This window comes from Oncorhynchus nerka, linkage group LG7 (assembly GCF_034236695.1).
Source record: "Oncorhynchus nerka isolate Pitt River linkage group LG7, Oner_Uvic_2.0, whole genome shotgun sequence".
Classification (NCBI taxonomy): domain Eukaryota; kingdom Metazoa; phylum Chordata; class Actinopteri; order Salmoniformes; family Salmonidae; genus Oncorhynchus; species Oncorhynchus nerka.
Genome location: NC_088402.1, coordinates 67,002,547 through 67,023,676, shown reverse-complemented (window position 1 = coordinate 67,023,676; position 21,130 = coordinate 67,002,547). Strand labels below are relative to the sequence as shown.

The following is a 21,130-nucleotide window of genomic DNA, read 5'->3' as shown; positions in this document are numbered from 1 at the left end:
TTCTAGGAATAGCATTGAATTCAGGTGAATGCCATAATATTGAATTGTAAAAAGTAGGCTAAGGATGAACTGAAGACCTCTCATCACAAAGCAAACTGAAGCCCTGAGATGTTTGAACTTTTCAACAATCCTGTGTGAGAATCCACATCATCGTAACAATGGACAGCACTGTTTCATTGACTATGGTAGATCCATAAATTTGGATGCATTTGTGAAGGCCTTAAATAACTTATGACTTTGAAAAGTCAAAGGAATCTTGCCAAAGTTCTGTTATTGATGCGTTATTTACATTTAGTTCAGATCCACTCAAACAGCTTTCAATCAAATATTGCTTAATTCAGATCTGATCATGTGTCAGAACTTGTACATGTACTTTGAACATTCTGTTGATGCATCTGTGGTATTCATCCACTTCTACCTCTTTCTCTGCTTCAGTTTCGATCCAAGACAGCATTTTTTGTCTTTCTCTCTCCTTTATTATCTGGACAGGTATGGACAAGTCAACTGAGGGCTGCTTGTTTTGAAACATGATTGGGGTTGGTAGAGAAACCACCTCAAAGTTGAACAGGCTGACAGGTAGCCTAGCAGTTAAGAGTGTTGAGCCAGTAACTGGAAGTTTGCTGGTTCTAATCCCCAACCTAACTTGGTTAAAAATCTGTCTATGTGCCCTTGAGCAAGGCACTTAACCCTAATTCCTCTGGATAAGAGCATCTGCTAAATTACTAAAATATACACAGTAATATTTGTTTTGCATGTAGGGGGAAGATACAAACTATTAAAAAACAAAGGATGAAAGAGCACAGCCTCAGGAGGTGAAATGGAGTCAGGCTAAAATGCTAACATTTGAACATTTCAAAGGACAAACTCCTTAGTTCTCTTTCAAGTTGGCAAGTAAATGACAGACACTGTACCTTGCAGCCATATCTGGGGTTCATTTTTGAACAGAATACTAACATGTACAACTGAAGGGATTAACTCATGAAGAACACTGCACAACTGTCTTTGATTGAAGAACTGTTTAACTTTATTGTAGGACAGAAATGTATTATTGTGCATGAGTGCATATGTGCGTGTGTGAAACCCTCCCTATATCAATTTAGATTATGTGAGGCCATAGCCAACTCAGTAGTTGGAACAGCAGGCAGGCTTCAGCTCTAGATGGGTGTGCAAGAAACATTGTCAGGAAGGGCCTTTCACACAGCCAGCGAGCCAAGCTTCCTCTCAGCTCGGGTTTATAATTCACATAGAGGACCAGGGCCAAAATGTCCCCTCAGCTCTGTTTTATAATTCAAATACAGGATCACCACACACACTCATAAACAAAAGGAGAAACATACAAGTTTGTGAATCTAATGGGTATTTTAAAATATATGTTTTCTGAATACACCCAAAATATGAGATATCATCAAGGGGAAAAACTGGTTGGTTGTTTTATGGTGTGTACATTTTTAGATTTATCATTCCATCCTTTCCACGTTTGATCAATGTACTGTACGTATCAACGTGATGTCACTACAGAAAATGTGTCAAAAATGTATTATAAAAAGTCACATTTGCTTACAATTTAAATTATATGTACATCATTGAGGGCACACTGCCTGCCCTCCAGGACATCTACAGCATACGGGGCCACAGGAAGGCTAAGATGATCATCAAGAACCTCAACCACCCGAGTCACAGCCTGTTCACCCCACTAACATCTCGAACACGGAGACAGTACAGGTGCAGCAAAGCTGGGACAGAGAGACTGATAAACAACGTCTATATCCAGGCCATCAAACAGTCATCACTAGCCTTCCTCTGCCCAGTACCCTGCCCTGAACCTTAGTCAGCAGCATACCACCCTGCATCTCACTGCTGGCGTGTCTCTGAAACTAAGCAGGGTTTGGTCCCTGGATGGGAAACCAGATGCTGCTGGAAGTGGTGTTGGAGGGCCAATAGGAGGCACTTTTTCCTCTTGTCCCCCCCCAAATATGCCAATGGGTGCTGTCTTTCAGATGGGATGTTAACTGGATGTCCTGACTCTGTGGTCAATAAAGATCCCATGGCACTTATCGTAAGACTAGGGGTGCTAACCCCGGTTTCCTGGCTAAATTCCCAATCTGGCCCTCATACCATCATGGCCACCTAATCATCCCCAGCTTCCAATTGGCTCATTCATCTCCCCTGTAGATATTCCTCAGGTTGTTGTAAATTAGAATTTGTTCTCAGTGAACTTACCTGGTAAAATAAGGGTTAAATGAAAGACACAGTCAATACCCAGCTACCACCCGGAACTCTACCCTGCACCTTAGAGACTGCTGCCCTATGTACATTGACACCCCTTGACTTTTTCCACATTTTGTTACGTTACAGCCTTATTCTAAAATTGATTGAATTGCTATAATAATATAATGACAAAGCAAAAACTGTTTTTTTAAAAACATTTTTGGTAATATATTTATGCAGCGACGCTCCTGACAGAGCTTAAGAAGATCTGCAAAGAAGAATGGGAGAAATTCTCCAAATACAGGTGTGCCAAGCTTGTAGCGTCATACCCAAGAAGACTCTGTAATCGCTGCCAAAGGTGCTTCAACAAACTACTGGATAACGGGTCTGAATACTTATGGAAATGTGATATTTTTATAAATGAGCAAAAATGTCTATAAACCTGTTTTTGCTTTGTCATTATGGGGTATTGTGTGTAAATTGATGAGGGAAAAATACAATTTAAAGCATTTTAAAATAAGGCTGTAACGTAACAAAATGTGCAAAAAGTCAAGGGGTCTGAATACTTTCCGAAGCCACTGTACACCTCGAGCCACTCTCACCCATGCATACGTGTACACACTCAAACACAGTCACAAGTGCACATTAAATGCACAGCACACACATGCATACACACAAAACACACACACGTGCATACATGTATACACGCACAGACTGTCTGAGTGACAAGTGATGGGGCAGGTGCTCCAGAGAGAGGGAGGGGAGGGGCGTAGGGAGGGAATATGAAGGAAAGAGAAGGGGAGGGAGTAAAGTGTACACTACAGTAAATTAAGTTGTAAACCTCAGCGAGGTCTAAGTGAAGGCACATCACTCTTGACCTCAAATAAAAATCCATCACTCAGAGGACCATCACTCAACTGTTGACTCACAGCAAGAAAACCTTAGATCAACATAGTCATAACATGATAACTAATAATAACCATTATGGATATTCTACATTTATAGTAATATACAGGCCATTTCCCTGGAATGATTTACCACTGACTCAATGATCAGTGATGATAAGGAACCCACCAGGCATAGTTGAACCAACCTTCTGTCAATGTTTCCACCACAGCTGTGTTTTTGTCTGTGGGGTCTGAGTCAGTCAAGTTATGGCTGTCTCCTTCACCTCCCCCAGACAACAAACATTACTATATGACTGTGACATCACAGACTGTGGGAAGCCCCCACAGCCACACAATAATTATGGTCTGATCCAAAGAGTGCTTTAGTCACAACTTTACCCAATATTTGTTATGGTATATTCTATCATATTTGCCTATATGATAAAATTACTCTGTCAATACTTTCCTTCCCACAGCAATATATTCTGGTGTTAAAATTGCATGCTTAGGAGCAAAACAGTCAGTGATCAAGGGATATGTTTAATTTCCTAACGAAAGATACATTCAACTTGGACAATTCTGCAATCTATATTGAATCTGTTTATGTAAAGTGAAACATTGGCTCTTAATTCATTGTTATGTACAGATCCTCGTATAAGCCTGGAGTGCAGCAGCTGTTGTATGTCTATCCGTTTCTGCAAGTAGATATATGCTATAAGCCGGTAGGCAAATCAGTAGCACAGACTCACACACAGAGATATACCCTCACACACATTCATTCAACCAGCAGACACCGACACAGACAGAGACACGCACAGGCTCAGACGCAGGCACACACACTCACACACAGTCTTTTCCCAATGACAGCGCACTTAGTCATACACAAGACAGACTAAATGACTTGTGGGTATTCTCTAAGCATCACCTTGGCACTCTCTCTCACTACAGCCATTAGTGTTACATCAACTATCTATATCTAAACAAGAAGTCGTCTTTGGGGACATGGCCTCAATCAAACTTAGTTAAAAAAACAAAGCCGATTAGAAACTCTATTCCCTAGTATTTATTTGTTGAACCTTTATTTAACTGGGCAAGTCAGTTAAGAACAATTTTTTATTTACAATGATGGCCTATGAACAGTGGGGTAACTGCCTGGTTCAGGGGCAGAATGACATATTTTTACCTTGTCAGCTCGGGGATTTGATCTAGCAACCTTTCGGGTTATTGGTCCAACGCTCTAACCACTAGGCTACCTGCCGCCCCACTTTTGACCGACATAGGGAATAGGGTGCTATTTGGGACAACCTCCATGTAATAGCCTCACAGGCACTAAACAGTTATATTGCTAAGCTGTTGAGTGTCATCATTGCATCAGTTGGTTGTTCCTCAAAAAGGTCTGTAAACAGCTTAGCCAGATTGCAGTTCCTATGAGACACAGAGTTAAATGGGCAAACAAACATGCTAGGAGGCAGAGTGAGGGAGAGAAAAACACGCTCCCCGCACAAACACTGCTGTGAGAAACACAAACGCACGCAACACACACACACACACACACACACACACACACACACACACACACACACACACACACACACACACACACATCCACACATGGCTGCTCCTCAGTTTACAGTGTAGTCACTAGAGGGCCTGCAGCTGAACTGAACTGTCTCCTGGTGTAGACTAAGACGTGGAAAGAGTGTGTGAACACTACAGCACCAACTTTCAGCAATGTACAGTTCATTTAATACCCCCCCAACCTATTCCAGACGTGCACTTACCTGCCCTGCTCTGCAACTACTCACAGCTCCTGCCTCCTACTGTAACCACTACACCTCAGCCTCAAAGCCTCACAAAACCTAAGGTCCTATACTGTACCCAAGAAGATGGAAATAGAATCAATGCAAACAATAACACTTCCAGTGGTGGAAAAGCACCCAAGAGAGATACCTTAACTGAAAATGACCCAAGTAAAACTGAAAGTCACCCAGTAAAATACTACTTGAGTAAAAGTCTAAGTATTTGGTTTTAAATATACTTAAGTATCAAAAGTAAAAGTAAAAAATAAATCATTTCAAATTCCTTATATTAAGCAAACCAGACAGCACAATGTTCTTGATTTTCAAATTACAGATAGCCAGGGGCATACTCCAACACTCAGACATACAGTATATAATTTACAAATGCTTCAATTGTGTTTAGTGAGTTCGCCAGACCAGAGAAAGTAGGGTTGCTTTCTTGATAAGTGCGTGAATTTGACCATTTCCCTGTCCGGCTAAGCATTCAAAAATGTAACAAGTACTTTAGGGTGTCTGAAAAGATGTATGGAGTAAAAAGTACATTATTTTCTTTAGGAATGTAGTAAATTAAAACTAAAAGTAATGAATACTATATATATATATGGTACTGGATATATAGTATCCAGTACCAGTCAAAAGTTTGGACACACCTACTCATTCTAGGGTTTTCTTTATTTTTACTATTTTCTACATTGTAGGATAATAGTGAAGACATTGAAACTATGAAATAACACATATGGAATTATGTAGTAACCAGAAAAGTATTTTTTATATTTGAGATTCTTCAAAGTAGCCACCCTTTGCCTTGATGACAGCTTTGCACACTCTTGGAATTCTCTCAACCAGCTTCTCCAACAGGCTTTTCCAACAGTCTTGAAGGAGTTCCCACATATGTTGAGCACTTGTTGGCTGCTTTTCCTTCACTCTGCGGTGCAACTCATCCCAAACCATTTCAATTGGGTTGAGGTCGGGTGATTGTGGAGGCCAGGTCATCTGAGGCATCACTCTCCTTGGTCAAATAGCCCTTACACTGCCTGGAAGTGTGTTTTTGGTCATTGTCCTGTTGAAAAACAAATGATAGCGCAAACCAGATGGGATGGCGTATCGCTGCAGAATGCTGTGGTAGCCATGCTGGTTAAGTGTGCCTTGAATTCTAAATAAATCACTGACAGCGTCACCAGCAAAGCACCCCCACACCCCCTCCTCCTCCATGCTTCATGTGGGAACCACACATGGAGATCTTCCGTTGACCTACTCTGCGTCTCACAAAGACACATCAGTTGGAACCAAAAATCTCCAATTTGGACTCAGACCAAAGGACAGATTTCCACCGGTCTAATGTCCATTACTCATGTTTCTTGGCACAAGCAAGTGTCTTCTTCTTATTGGTGTCCTTTAGTAGTGGTTTCTTTGCAGCAATTTGACCACGAAGGCCTGATTCACGCAGTCTCCTCTAAACAGTTTATGTTGAGATGTATCTGTTACTTGAACTCTGTGAAGCATTTATTTGGGCTGCAATTTCTGAGGCTGGTACCTCTAACTTATCCTCTGCAGCAGCGATAACTCTGGGTCTTCCTTTCCTGTGGTGGGTCCTCGTGAGAGCCAGTGGCATCATAGCGCTTGATGGTTTTTGCACTTTTGCACAGGTCGACTGCACTTGAAGAAACTTTCAAAGTTCTTGACATTTTCCTGATTGACTGACCTTCGTGTCTTAAAGTAATGATGGACTGTCATTTCTCTTTGCTTATTTGAGCTGTTCTTGCCATAATATGGACTTGGTCTTTTACCCCTACCTTGTCACAACACAATTGATTGGCTCAAACGCATTAAGAAGGAAAGAAATTCTGCAAATTATCTTTTAACAAGGCACACCTGTTAAATGAAATACATTCCAGGTGACTACCTCATGAAGCTCGTTGAGAGAATGCGAGTATGTAAAGCTGTCATCAAGGCAAAGGGTGCCTACTTTGTTTAACACTTTTTTGGTTACCACATGATTCCATTTCATAGTTTCGATGTCTTCACTATTATTCTACAATGTAGAAAAAAATAAAGAAAAACCCTTGAATGTGTACAGTAGGTGTGTCCAAACTTTTGACTGGTACTTTATATACCTAGTGAAGTAAAGATACCCCAAAAATGACTTAAGTAGTACTAGTACAGTGCCTTCAGAAAGTATGCATACCCCTTGACGTATTCCACATTTTGTTGTGTTACAGCTTGAATTCAAAATTGATTAAAACAAAATTATTCAACCATCTATCTACACACAATATCCCATAATGACAAAGTTTAAAAAAATGTTTGCAAATGTATTGAGAATTAAATACAGAAATATCTAATTTACATAAATACCCCTGAGTCAGTACATGTTAGAATCACCTTTGGCAGCAATTACAGCTTTGAGTCTTTCTGGGTAAGCCTCTAAGAGCTTTGCACACCTGGACTGTACAATATTTGCATATTATTATTTTTAAAATTCTTCAAGCTCTGTCAAGTTCGTTGTTGATCATTGCTAGACAGTAATTTTCAAGTCTTGCTATAGATTTTCAAGCCGATTTAGGTCAAAACTGTAACTCGGCCACTCAGGAACCCTCAATGTCGTATTGGTAAGCAACTCCAGTGTATATTTGACCATGTGTTTTGGTTATTGTCCTGCTGAAAGGTGTATTTATCTCCAAGTGTCTGTTGGAAAGCAGACTGAACCAGGTTTTCCTTCAGGATTTTGCCTGTGCTTAGCTCTTTTTCGTTTCCTTTTATCCTAAAAAACTCCCTAGTCCTTGCCGATGACAAGCATACCCGTAACATGATACAGCCACCACCATGCTTTAACATATGAAGAGTGGTACTCAGTGATGTGTTATGTTGGATTTGCCCAAAATATAACACTTTGTATTCAGAACAAAAACAGGATGCATGTTTTGGAATATTTGTATTCTGTACAGGCATCCTTCCTTTCCGCTGTCATTTAGGTTAGTATTGTGGAGTAATCACAATGTTGTTGATCCATCCTCAGGTGTCTCCTATCACAGGTATTAAACCATATAACTACTTTAAAGTCACCATTGGCCTCATGGTGAAATCCCTGAGCGGTTTGCTTCCTCTCCGGCAAGGGAGTTAGGAAGGACGTCTGTATCTTTGTAGTGACTGGGTGTATTGATACGTCATCCAAAGTGTAATTAATAACTTCACCATGCTCAAAGGGATATTCAATGCCTGCTTTTAATTATTATTTTTTTTTTTTACCTATTTACCAATAGGTGCCCTTTGTGAGGCATTGGAAAACCTCCCTGATCTTTGTGGTTGAATCTGTTTGAAATTCACTGCTCGACTGAGTGACCTCACAGATAATTGTATGTGTGGGTACAGAGATGAGGTAGTCATTCAAATATCATGTTAAACACTATTATTGCACACAGAGTGAGTCCATGCAACTTATTATGTGACTGGTCAAGCACATTTTTACTCCTGAACTTATTTAGGCTTGCCATTAAAAAAATGGGTTAAATACTTATTTTTATTTTATTTCACCTTTATTTAACCAGGCAGGCCAGTTGAGAACAAGTTCTCACTTACAACTGCGATCTGGCCAAGATAAAGCAAAGCAGTGCGACAAAAACAACAACACAGAGTTACACATAAACAAACGTAGTCAATAACACAATAGAAAAATCTATGTACAATGTGTGCAAATGTAGAAGAGTAGGAAGGTAAGGCAATAAATCAGCCAGCAAAATATTAACAATTTGGAATTAACACTGGAGTGATAGATGTGCAGATGATGATGTGCAAGTAGAGATACTGGGGTGCAAAAGAGCAAGAGGATAAAAAACAATATGGGGACGAGGTAGTTGGGTGTGCTATTTACAGATTGGCTGTGTATAGGTACAGTGATCGGTAAGCTGCTCAGACAGCTGATGCTTAAAGTTAGAGAGGCTATTTTGTAAATGACATCGCCGATGTCAAAGATCGGTAGGATAGTCAGTTTTAAGAGGGTATGTTTAGCAGCATGAGTGAAGTAGGCTTTGTTGCGAAATAGGAAGCCAATTCTAAATTTAATTTTGGATTGGAGATGCTTAATGTGAGTCTGGAAGAAGAGTTTACAGTCTAACCAGACACCTAGGTATTTGAAGTTGTCCACATATTCTAAGTCAGAACCGTCCAGAGTAGTGATGCTAGGCGGGCGGGTGCGGGCAGCAATCGGTTTAAGAGCATGCGTTTAGTTTTACTAGCATTTAAAAGCAGTTGGAGGCCACGGAAGGAGAGTTGAATGGCATTGAAGCACGTCTGGAGGTTAGTTAACACAGTGTCCAAAGACAGAAGTATACAGAATGGTGTCATCTGCGTAGAGGTGGATCAGAGAATCACCAGCCGCAAGAGCAACATCATGGATATATACAGAGAAAAGAGTCGTCCCAAGAATTGAACCATGTGGCACACCCATACAGACTGCTGTTCAGACAACAGGCCCTCCGATTTGACACACTGAACTCTGTCTGAGTAGTAGTTGGTGAACCAGGCGAGGCAGTCACTTGAGAAGCCACGGCTATTGAGTCTGCTGATAAGAATGCGGTGATTGACAGAGTCAAAAGTCTTGGCCAGGTTGATGAAGACAGCTGCACAGTACTATCTTTTATCGATGGTGGTTATGATAGCGTTTAGGACCTTGAGCGTGGCTGAGGTGCACTCACGACTAGCTCGGAAACCAGATTGCATAGTGGAGAAGGTACGGTGGGATTCGAAATGGTCGGTGATCTGTTTGTTAACTTGGCTTCTGAAGATTTTAGAAAGGCAGGGCAGGATGGATATAGGTCTATAACAGTTTGGGTCTAGAGTGTCTCCCCCTTTGAAGAGATGACCGCTGCAGCTTTCCTGTCTTTGGGGATCTCAGACAATAAGAGAAGTGGAACAGGCTAGTAATAGGGGTTGCAACAATTTCAGCTGATAATTTTAGAAAGAGAGGGTCCAGATTGTCTAGCCCAGCTGATTTGTAGGGATCCAGATTTTGCAGCTCTTTCAGAACATCAGCTGTCTGGATTTGGGCGAAGGAGAGGCGGGGGGGGGGGGGGGGGCAAGTTGCTGCAGGGGGTGCTGAGCTGTTGGCCGGGGTAGAGGTAGCCAGGTGGAAAGCATGGCCAGCCGTAGAAAAATGCTTATTGAAATGATCGATTATCGTAGATCTGTCGGTGGTGACAATGTTTCCTAGCTTTAGTGCAGTTGGCAGCTGGGAGGAGGTGCTCTTATTCTCCATGGACTTTACAGTGTCCCAAAACTTTTTGGAATTAGTGCTACAGGATGCAAATTTCTGTTTGAAAAGCTGGTCTTAGCTTTCCTAACTGACTCAAGACATTTCAGCATTTTCTTTTAATTAATTTCAAAACATTCCTAAAAACATAATTCCACTTTGACATTATGGGGTATTGTTTGTAGGCCACTGACACAAAATCTAAATGTAATCCATCTTAAATTCAGGCTGAAACACAACAAAATGTGTAAAAAGTCAAGGGCTGTGAATACTTTATTTACAGTTAATACTGTATTTTTACTTAAGTACTTTACACCACTGAACGCTTCCAATATAATATTTTACCATTTTAATGAATAATTGATGTGAAAGTTTGAATCTGTACTTTAGGTGGTATTCCTAAAGTATCTATATGTAGTGACAGATGCCTGTGTGCATTATATGGATACATAATCCTTATACAGTACACAATACTGTCTCAGACTGTAAAGTCAGTCTCTGGATTAGAGCAAATGTCAGGGATTGTTATTGTTGTTGTGCATATTTTACTCTATTACATTTATTGAGTTGTTAAATGCACTTTAAAATACATTTTAATTCCATAACAGTGAAATATTATGTACACCCATATGACAATGAAAATTGACCCTTGAACTATCACAAACTGTCTTACTCTAAAAGCACATTATGTCGACTGCACATTAGAGGAACACACACTCTCAGTTCAAATGCCATGAAAATAACATAATATGACCTGGTGCTTTTTTCAATATAATGTAAAATTGAGGGTGTTTTTGATTATCTATTTTTCCGTTTACCTCAAAATGTGTGCATCTGACCCGCAGCAAAGCAATAGTCTGAAAGCAGCACCATGGCACTGTTTTGACCCCCCCCCCCCAAAAAAAAACACAGCCAATATTAACTTTCATATTCAACATCATAATCCGCCCCATACCAGACCACACCCTTATCCGAAGGTCATAACATCTAACAATGGTACACACTGAGTCTACATTCCACATTACAATGCACAGAGAGAGAGAGAGATAGGAATCCATATGGATAGATAGGCTATACTACCTCATGAGTATCAGTAGCTTCTGGGCTGGACGGTTGCCAGCGACAGTGTGAGAATCCAGGCCATCCTAGCGTCTGGCTGAGCCTCTATGTGCTATCCATGACTGCCTTGTGTTCCTCCCGGCTTCTTTCCCTTCAGTCCTTCTCCTTCACTTTTTACTCCACTCGTCTGAAGACCAGTGTGCCCAGGCAAGGGAACTGGTCGACAGGGTCCAGACTCCTCCGTTGTATCCCTCTTCTCCTTCTCCACCAAAAAGCAGTTTTAAAAAAATGTTTTAAGTGTTCGCTCTTCTGGCTACTTACCATGCAGATCCCTCTTTAAGCTTTTGCTCTCCCTCTCCTTGCTCACAATCCTTCTCGCTCTCTTTCTCTCCCTCTGCTACTGTTGGGGTAGTGCACTCTCTCCTATTCTCTCTATCCTCCCTCTCCTCTCTCTTTGTCGGTCTCTAATAGTTTAGTGTTGCATATTAACACCTGCTTATAGAAAGAGAGGGAGAGAGGAGTGAGCTAGCAGCCATCTGCGTGAGTGAAAAATATTTCCTCTCTGTGAGTATGTGTGAGAGTGTGTCTGTCTGTGTGTGTGTGCATGCATGCATGGGTCGGATTCTCGTGTGTCAACAAAAATGTACTGCAAGTGGATAGCAGGCAGGTAGGAGGGGGAAAGGGGTGGGAAGTAGACAGTGTGTGTGCTCAGGCATGTGTGTGTGTGTGTGTGTGTGTGTGTGTGTGTGTGTGTGTGTAATTAAGTAGGTAGAAAAATATCAGTTTGCAGAAAGAAAGTATCTACAAGACATGCTTGAACTCCTTGGCTTCTACCTCTCTAGCACTGTAACTCCCTAATTAAACATTTAAAAAACAACAGTTAACACTGACGTGTTTTGAAGTTGACTTTCTGAGTTTTATTTTCATGATGTCTAACAATTAACCAGAAATCAATCATATAAATTCTGTCTCTAGTTGGCAGTTGATGTGCTTTCATAACTACTCAATATTGTACATTCAATCTTACAATGGCAACTTGTTTGTGGATAAATGACAAGTTGACACTTTTCAATCAACACATCAACTGAATACAATTGGGTGGTGTTATGGGTTCTCACTCCCTGCCTTTGAGTGCTTCCCTGCTCTGTTAAGTGTGGTGTTGAGGTATAAGGGGAGAACTATTAGTACAGTGTCTCTGTCCTAAATAGCACCTTATTGCCTACATCGTGCATGACTTTTGACAAGTAGTGTAGTGTACTACAGTATATAGAATATGGTGCCATTTGGGACACACATAGTGTCTGGTGGAGGCTGTGTCCACGTTGCATACCTGCCTCCACTAGTTGACATGTACTAGCGCACACTTCCTGCAGGCTGAATGGCAAAGGAACACACTCACAGCAATCATAACAATCAAAACATGAACGCTACAGCAGTAGAGAGAGAGGGCGAGAGAGAGAGCGAAAAGAGACAGGGCGAGAGAGAGAGAGAGTTGCCCAAGGCAATAGGAATATTTTGGAAGGGTGCGTAGGAGAAGAGGGAAAGGAGGGAGAGAAATCATTAACAGAACACCTGTCTCTCTCTGACTCCTAATAAATCAGAGGGGTTTCATCTGTCTGGATTTCTCTTTTTCTGAGGGGGTCATGTTTCCGAGCGAGTGGGGAGGAAGGGAGGAGGAGATTTTTTGGTAAGATAAGTTCTCCGGCATTTCGAAATTTGAGAACATATTTGAGATTTTATTTGACAGTGGCAGTATCTAGCACTTTGAAAATGTATTTGGAGGATCAAAAATGTCAAATTCATCCAACCAAGCAGATGTTGTAGCGGGTGCAGTGAAATGCTTATGTTAGTAGCACCTAACAATGCAGTGAAATATCAAACAGGTACACAAATAATTAATTTTAAAAATATAAAAAAAGGGAAAGAACAACAAGAAATCAAGAAATGTCGGAAAGAATCCAATTAACAACGAAAATAGCACTGTAACAGTAATCCAAATGCAATCTATAAGTACAGTGTATACATTGGATGAATTTACACAAGATATACTAGAAATTATATATAGAGCAGTAGAAATATTAGTGTGACCTATGTCAAGAATCCAACATAGAAATAAATATGCGGTGTGTATAAACAGTGTAACTAAAATTCAATGTACAATAGTATAAATACTACAATGAGCTATGTCAAGAATACAATATGTACTGTAAGTACACAGTACAAAACCACATAGGAAAATGGATAGAATTGCAAGAAATTAGCTTCCAGAAATGAGTCCGGAATATAAATAATACTGTATATGTGTCTGTGAATGATGTGTATAGACATTATGGACAGTATGTGAATATAAATGTGTGTACAGCAGTAGTTATATAGGATGAGCCATTACTAAAATACAGTATATATATATATAAAGTAATTAAAACAGTATGTAAACATTATTCATATTGAAATGCAAAACAGTTCGCACAAAACAGGTAACACATGCAGGAGGATTTCAATCCTACGATAGTACAGCAGTAACTCTTATACCAACAAGATAAACAAGATATGTTTCGGGTTTTATCTCCATACAAATATAGTGTAGTGATAGTATAGAAAAGCAGGACCAGTTTCACATATATAAATATTTATGTATACCTACACACAACAGAGCAGGCTGTCTGAAGGAAAGTGTAGACAACATTACTGTTAGAGTAAATCAAGCTTGTCCATTTAACACAGTGAGAGCATTACAAATCATCAGAGTTGAAGGAGGTCAAGTCATCTGCTAATAGTCAATACAATACAAACCCACTCTCACATACTGAAAACCAGGTGGTGGCCGTTCTGGCCAATAATACCAGCAAAAAGCCACTGTAGGTGCCAGGTTTTGTCCCAGCCCAGCAGTAACAAATCTTATTAAACTAATCAAAGTTTTAATGAAAAGTTGGTCATTGAATCAGATGTGTTACAGCTTGGCTAGAACAAATACCTGCAACCACACCGGCCCTTTGCGGATAAGTCATCCCTTCCGTAAACAAACCTAGAGACTGACCACAACAGACGGAGAGCAACAGGGAAACAAATCCATTGATGGGGCCCGAAATGCAAAGGAATCTCTTATCTCCCTCTACCCCTCCTCTCCATCTGTTCTGCTTCTCTTGGTACAGAAGTTCAGCACTACCGTTCTAACTCATGTTGCCAAAGGACGCGTTGCTTGCTTCGAGGCATACAGTACAGTTGAGTTTGTTCAGGGAGAAAATGAGGAAGGAGAGACAACATGAGTACAGCTTTGGTTAGAACAACTGTAGAGAACACTGAAGCACACAAGAGCAAACATACAGACAGTAGACACAAAGGTGCTACATCATATTATGTTACTGAGTTATAGCATAAAACTCATTTTACAAGACATTATCTTTTATGGATTGATAAGAATGGCCTTTCTTGTTGTGCGCCTTAAACTTCATATCAGAATATTACATACACTGAGTGTACAAAACATTAAGAACACCTTCCTAATACTGAGTTGCACAGCCCCCTTTTGCCCTCAGAACAGCCTCAATTCGTTGGGTCATGGACTCTACAAGGTGATGAAAGCTTTCCACAGGGATGCTGGTCCATGTTGACTCGAATGCTTCCCACAATTGTGTCAAGTTTACTGGATGTTCTTTGGGTGGTGGAACATTCTTGACAAGCATGGCAAACTGTTGAGTGTGAAAAACCCAGCAGCGTTGCAGTTCTTGACACAAACTGGTGCGCCTGGCATCTACTACCAGACCCCGTTCAAAGGCACTTAAATATTTTGTCTTGCCCATTCACCCTCTGGATGGCACACATACACAATCCATGTCTCAATTGTCTCAAGGCTTAAGAATCCTTCTTTAACCTCTTCTCCCATTAATCTACACTGATTGAAGTGGATTTAACATGTGGATCATAGCTTTCACCTGTATTCACCTGGCAGGTGTTCATAATGTTTCGTACACTCAGTATATATACCTAATAGAAACACAACAGACTACAGGAGTGAGATTGTCTACTCACCCCATCCAAGACCTTCACGACAAGAAACACAACGACCAAAACGGCATGGTCAGAACACAGGGAAGCACACACACCACCACACAACTGACATGACCACAAAGAGAAACAATGGGTGAGGAAGCACCAGTCTCGTGCTGATGGGATGCGGCGAGAGAGAGAGACTACACATTCCAGGGGAAGAGCATTATGGATGCATTAACTTAGGTTAATGTTTTATGGGTTAGGCTTTGAGCACTTGAGCATTTCTGGGGCCATATTATGACCATTGTAGTCCAGTCTTTAAACATTGCGTGTGGTTAGCCATTGCTTATGTGTGTGTGTGTGTGCGTGTGTGTGTGTACGCACGTGTTCGTGCACAACAAGGTTGTCAACTCGGCAGACAACAGAATCTGAATTTTATTTTATTTTATTGAGTATGAATGACAGAGCAACCAGGCTAGCCATTGGTGGGGGGCATTGAGTCAAGCCTTTGGTGGGGGGGCATTTAAAAGGCTATAAAGTCTGCAATTAATTTATTAAGACCAAATTGGTTTCAGTGATAGTGTAATATGTAACTTAATAACAGCAGCTTTAGATCATTTCAGTCAAGCAGTTACTTCAACATGTCTCCTGTTTTACCACCCATAATACTCCAGGAAATTTACAGTGGATTCAATGAGCGTTCTGAGTCCCAAATGGCACCCTATTCCCAATATAGTGCACTACTTTTGACCAGAGCCCTATGGATGCCCTGGTCAAAAGTAGTGCACTACGTAGGGAATAGGGAGCCATTTGGGACTCACAACGAGTCATCAATTCATATCCTTAATTACTTACTGTACGTCTGTATAATTTCATATGAACAGGAGCCCTAGCTAATGAGTAGCCACAGGTATAATATTTAACATGGATAACACACTCCCTAATGAGGTAATGGGTGTTTTACTATTGGCACTGTATCAAACAATGGAGTGAGGTGAGTGAACACATAAGAGCCTGTGTCCCCCAATAGTTTTAATATGCTTTCTCTCCTTGTCTCCTTCCCCTCAAGAGGCTTTCTCTCAAATAAAACTTTATTTGTCACATGCCCAGAATACAATGTGTAGATATTACCGTGAAATGCTTACTTAACAGTGCAGTGCAAGAAAGAGTTAAGAAAATATTTACAAAATAAACTGAAGTAAACAAGAATAAAAAGTAACAATAAAAAAACAACAATAACGAGGCTATATACAGGGGGTACCGGTACCGAGTCAATGTGAGGGGGTACAGGTTAGTCGAGGTAATTTGTACATGTAGGTAGGGGTGAAGTGACTCTGCATAGATAATAAACAGTGTGTGTGTGGGGGGGGTCTGGTGGCCATGTGATTAATTGTTCAGCAGTCTTATGGCTTGGGGGCAGAAGCAGTTAAGGAGCCTTTTGGTCCTAGACTTGGCGCTCCGGTACTGCTTGACTTTGGTGACTGGGGTCTTTGACCATTTTTGGGCCTTTCCTCTGACAGTATATAGGTCCTGGATGTCAGGAAGCTTGGCCCCAGTGATGTACTGGGCCATACGCGCTACCCTCTGTAGCGCCTTACGGTCAGATGCCGAACAGTTGCCATACCAGGCGGTGATGCAACCGGTCAGGATGCTCTCGATGGTGCAGCTGTAGAGCTTTTTGAGGATCTTGGGACCCATGCCAAATCTCTTCAAGTCTCCTGAGGGGGAAAAGGTGTTGTCGTGCCCTCTTCACGACTGACTTGGTGTGTTTGGACCATGATAGTTCGTTGGTGATGTGGACACCAAGGAACTTGAAACTCTCGACTCGCTCCACTACAGCCCCGTCGATGTTAATGGGGGCCGAACAGGCCCGCCTTTTCCTGTAGTCCACGATCAGCTCTCCTGATGACCATTGATTTGAAAGGCCTTGGACAGGTTAAAATGGCAAGGTGGTGGAAACCCATTAAGTGTACGTTTATCACCGGTCATGATGGAAAGGAGACAAAACAGGAAGCCTTTTAAGGGATCCAGGACATATCAGAGTCATAACAAGCAGATGACTTTGCATTGCTTCTTTGGTAGGTCAATGATACAGCATGAAAGTGGAGGAGGTGGGGCCAATAGTGGCTTGCAGTGGGTGTGTGTGAGTGTGCCTGTCTGTGTTTTGTGCAGTTATTTACCCAGGAAAGTCATGACAAATTACAACACATTCTCTTTTGCAATAACGACCTGACCAGCACAATGTGTGTGTGTGTGTGGTGAGGGTGTGTGAGCATCGCTGTGTTCCACTAACCTTGGCTGGAGGCCGAACCTCGATGACTCACCAACAGGGCCTCCTGGTTGTCTGCCAGGGCCTGCTTGGCCAGGTAGCGCTCCCTCTTCACCTTCAGCCCCAGAGACTCAGGGACGTCCGGCACCATCCAGTCTATCGCTCGCAGGACAATGAACACCACATGCTGAAGAGAGGGAGGGAGGGAAAAATAGCACACATTAGCGGTGACAGGAAGGTAGAGAATAGAGAGAGAGAGACAGAGATGGAAAAGAGGACCAAGGGTGAAATTACAGAGAAACCTCAGTGGAAGTAGAGGGATTCTGAGAAGAGCAGTATCAACAGAGTTAAGGTGATAAAATATTAAAGAGTAAAATACCATGTGAGGATGGAGAGGCAAAGATTAGTAGGGAGCAAGCAAGCTTCAAATGATCAAAGGTACACAATAACATACACAGGTAGTAGATAAGGGGGTAAGAACAGGACAAGACAAGTAATGTATAGAAAGGTGGACATGGCACAGACAGACAGACAGACAGACAGACAGACAGACAGGCAGGCAGGCAGGCAGGCAGGCAGGCAGGCAGGCAGGCAGGCAGGCAGGCAGATCCTTGCATACCTCAAAAGCGATGATGAAGCCTAACCTCACAGCCAGGAGTTCCCAGTAAATCAGAGTGTAATTTCCATTGTTGTCCCTAAAGGCTTTATATCTACAGACAATAGAGCACACAGTCAGGGTAACAACAGAACAGGGTTGCCAACATCAATTGTGCCCTCTACTGGACAGACTTGGGCATGACATTTAAAACATGCTAAAACCGGAGAATTTGACTTTCATGGAGTTTTGGTATAAAAATGCCTATAGCATTTGTTAGCAGTTGGCTAGTTTAAAGGTGTCATGATGTTGGCCTGTTGGGGGAGGTTAATGACCCCCATAAATAGCTTTCCCCTTTTCCCTCTCTCTACTTTATAGAGTTGATTATTGGAAAGCCTTTGTTAACATCCAGAGTCTGGTAACATCAAAAGGTGGGAAACAGAACCATATTTCGATAATCCACCCAGTTGAAAATATGCATTGGTACTTAATGAATATGATGTCAGATCAGTTGTTGTCTGAGACATTACTACTAATGATAGTATGGCATAAACTGTATCTTGGAAAGTCTACACATTCTAGTTATCAGATTCACATGGAATTGTTGTGCAATTTAAATGTTTAAATAGGAAACTATTTGTGAAAAGATTAAATGTAATTTTAGTTTCTTAATGAGAGAAAGGTTTGTCATAGAGTAAACTCTGCTCACTCAGAGGCCCCGCCCAAGTGAACAGACATTGGTTGTAAACTATGAAACACGCCCTTCTCTTCACCACGATATAAGCCTGTTGACAAAAATACTACTTTCTGTTCCAAGGACGTGAGGACTTGCGGTCCCTGCGTTAAAAGGACAAGAACACCTACAGAACTAAGCCAACCTCAGCGTGAGCTCTGGTTGAACAACAAGAACTTAACGAAATTAGCATCGAATCTCAACGTGAAGGTGACGATCTACACGCTGGAAGGATGAATTTCGACGATACCAGCCAGAATACAGCATGAGCATATAGCATGGCAACTTGGTATGAACTTTTAACTTTTATTCACTAAAGAAGTAATACCTCCTAGCCGTTGCGTTAGCAACAGCAGCTGTAAACGTGGGCTAGGAAAGGACGGACAAAGTAGCCATTTTACCACACGATGACGGTACTACCAAGTATCCGTTCTACCACCAGACATTCTTCAAAGGACAACCCGGCCTTCCATCTACGACCAACCGATCGAATCACAGCTCAGAGTAAATATTTATTGCATTTTTCTTTTCCAAATGGGCGGTTATTTAGAATGCATAAGATTCTGTATTTACGATAGCATAGCTTCCTAAGGTCTGATAGAGACACAGAACCTTTTGTTCCTCAGTCTCCCCGCGCTTTCATTCAAACCCAACCCCCTTTCCTTTGTGTAACCAGCCGTCATTTTGGCTCCGTCCACCAGGGACGTTTTTCATGTATGACATAATTAGTAATCAATGTATGATCCATCCTGTGTTTATGTAATTCTGTGTGACTTTTTAGGTATTTAGTAAATAAATAATAAAGAAAAATTTGTATTGCTGATTCAACTTGTTAGCCAGGGTTCGTGAAGATAACCAAGAATCCTACGATGTTCAGATGAGACTGAATAAGGTGACGATTAACAATTGACTGCTACTGATGTAAAAGATTACTAGGTCTGTAAGAGTTAATTCGGAAGATAACAGCTCTATAAACATTATTTTGTGGTGGCCCGACATCCTAGTTAATTACATTTACATGATTAGTTCAATCAGGTAATATTAATTACAGAGAAATTATTTTATAGAATAGCATGTCATATCACTTAATCCGGCATAGCAAAGACACGACAAAGGGATAGAGCAAAATTTTGGCAATTAAGCCAAAGATCAGGGATGGGCAACTGGAGGCCCCGAGGGACGCCATTGTTGTAGGCCTGCAGATACATTTTACAAATAAAGTAATATATTTTATATACACTGAGTATACAAAACACGAAAAAAACAACTGACACAGACTGACCAAGTGAATCCAGGTGAAAGCTTATTGATGTCACTTGTTAAATCCACTTCAAATCAGTGTAGATGAAGAGGAGAAGACAGGATAAATAAGGATTTTTAAGCCTTGAGACAATTGAGATATGGATTGTGTATGTGTGGCATTCAGAGGCTGAATGGGCAAGACAAAATATTTAAGTGCCTTTGAACGGGGTATGGTAGTAGGTGCCAGGTGCACCAGTTTGTGTCAATAACTGCAATGCTGGTGGGGGTTTTACAGTCAATAGTTTCCCGTGTGTATCAAGAATGGTCCACCACCCAATAGACATCCAGCTAACTTGACACCGGTGGGAAGCATTGGAGTCAACATAGGCCAGAATCCCTGTGGAACGCTTTCGACACCTTGTAGAGTCCATGCCCCGACAAATTGAGGCTGTTCTGAGGGCAAAATGGAGGGTGCAACTCAAAATTAGGAAGGTGTTCCTAATGCTTGGTATACTCACTGAACAAAAATATAAACGCAACACGCAACAATTTCAAACATTTTACCGAGTTACAGCCTATATAAGGAAATCAGTCAATTGAAATAAATTCATTAGGCCCTAATCTATGGATTTCACATGACTGGGATAACAGATATGCAAGGTGGATCAGAAAACCAGTCAGTATCTGGTGTGACCACCATTTGCCTCATGTAGTGTGACACATCTCCTCCGCATAGAGTTGATCAGGCTGTTGATTGTGGCCTGTGGAATGTTGTCCCACTTCTCATCAATGGCTGTTGTTCACTTCGATCCAGAGCATCCCAAACATGCTCAATGGGTTACATGTCTGGTGAGTATGCAGGCCATGGAAGAACTGGGACATTATCAGCTTCCAGGAATTGTGTACAGATATGGGGCCGTGCATTATCATGCTGAAACATGGAAGTGATAGCGATGGATGAATGGCACGACAATGGGCCTTAGGATCTCGTCACGGTATCTCCGTGCATTCAAATTGCCATTGATAAAATGCAATTGTGTTTGTCGTCCGTAGCTTATGCCTGCCCAAACTATAACCGCACTCTGTTCACAACGTCGACATCA

The 21,130-nt window shown here is 41.4% G+C and overlaps 2 protein-coding genes across 4 annotated transcripts in view; both read right to left on the bottom strand.

The window, feature by feature from the left end:
• The window catches only part of LOC115132244 (rho guanine nucleotide exchange factor 19-like), a 34,110-nt gene extending 22,318 nt beyond the window's left edge, over positions 1-11,792 (bottom strand). Inside the window, exon 1 of the mRNA XM_029664680.2 lies at positions 11,220-11,792. The gene's annotated coding sequence lies outside the window, so the exon portion shown is untranslated. The remainder of the gene's footprint in view (positions 1-11,219) is intronic.
• A 233-nt stretch (positions 11,793-12,025) lies between these two features.
• Positions 12,026-21,130, bottom strand: part of LOC115132617 (pleckstrin homology domain-containing family M member 2-like) — an 89,294-nt gene continuing 80,189 nt past the window's right edge. The window contains exons 22-24 of one of the 3 annotated variants that reach the window (XM_065020759.1): positions 18,077-18,167; positions 17,482-17,644; positions 12,026-14,400 (exon numbers count right to left, since the gene is read on the bottom strand). In XM_065020759.1, the coding sequence (XP_064876831.1) occupies positions 14,369-14,400; positions 17,482-17,644; positions 18,077-18,167 (286 nt within the window). In that variant the 3' untranslated portion in view covers positions 12,026-14,368. Of the gene's footprint in view, positions 14,401-17,021; positions 17,645-18,076; positions 18,168-21,130 lie in introns of those variants that run through there. The other 2 variants (XM_065020761.1, XM_065020760.1) reach the window with 2 other exon arrangements.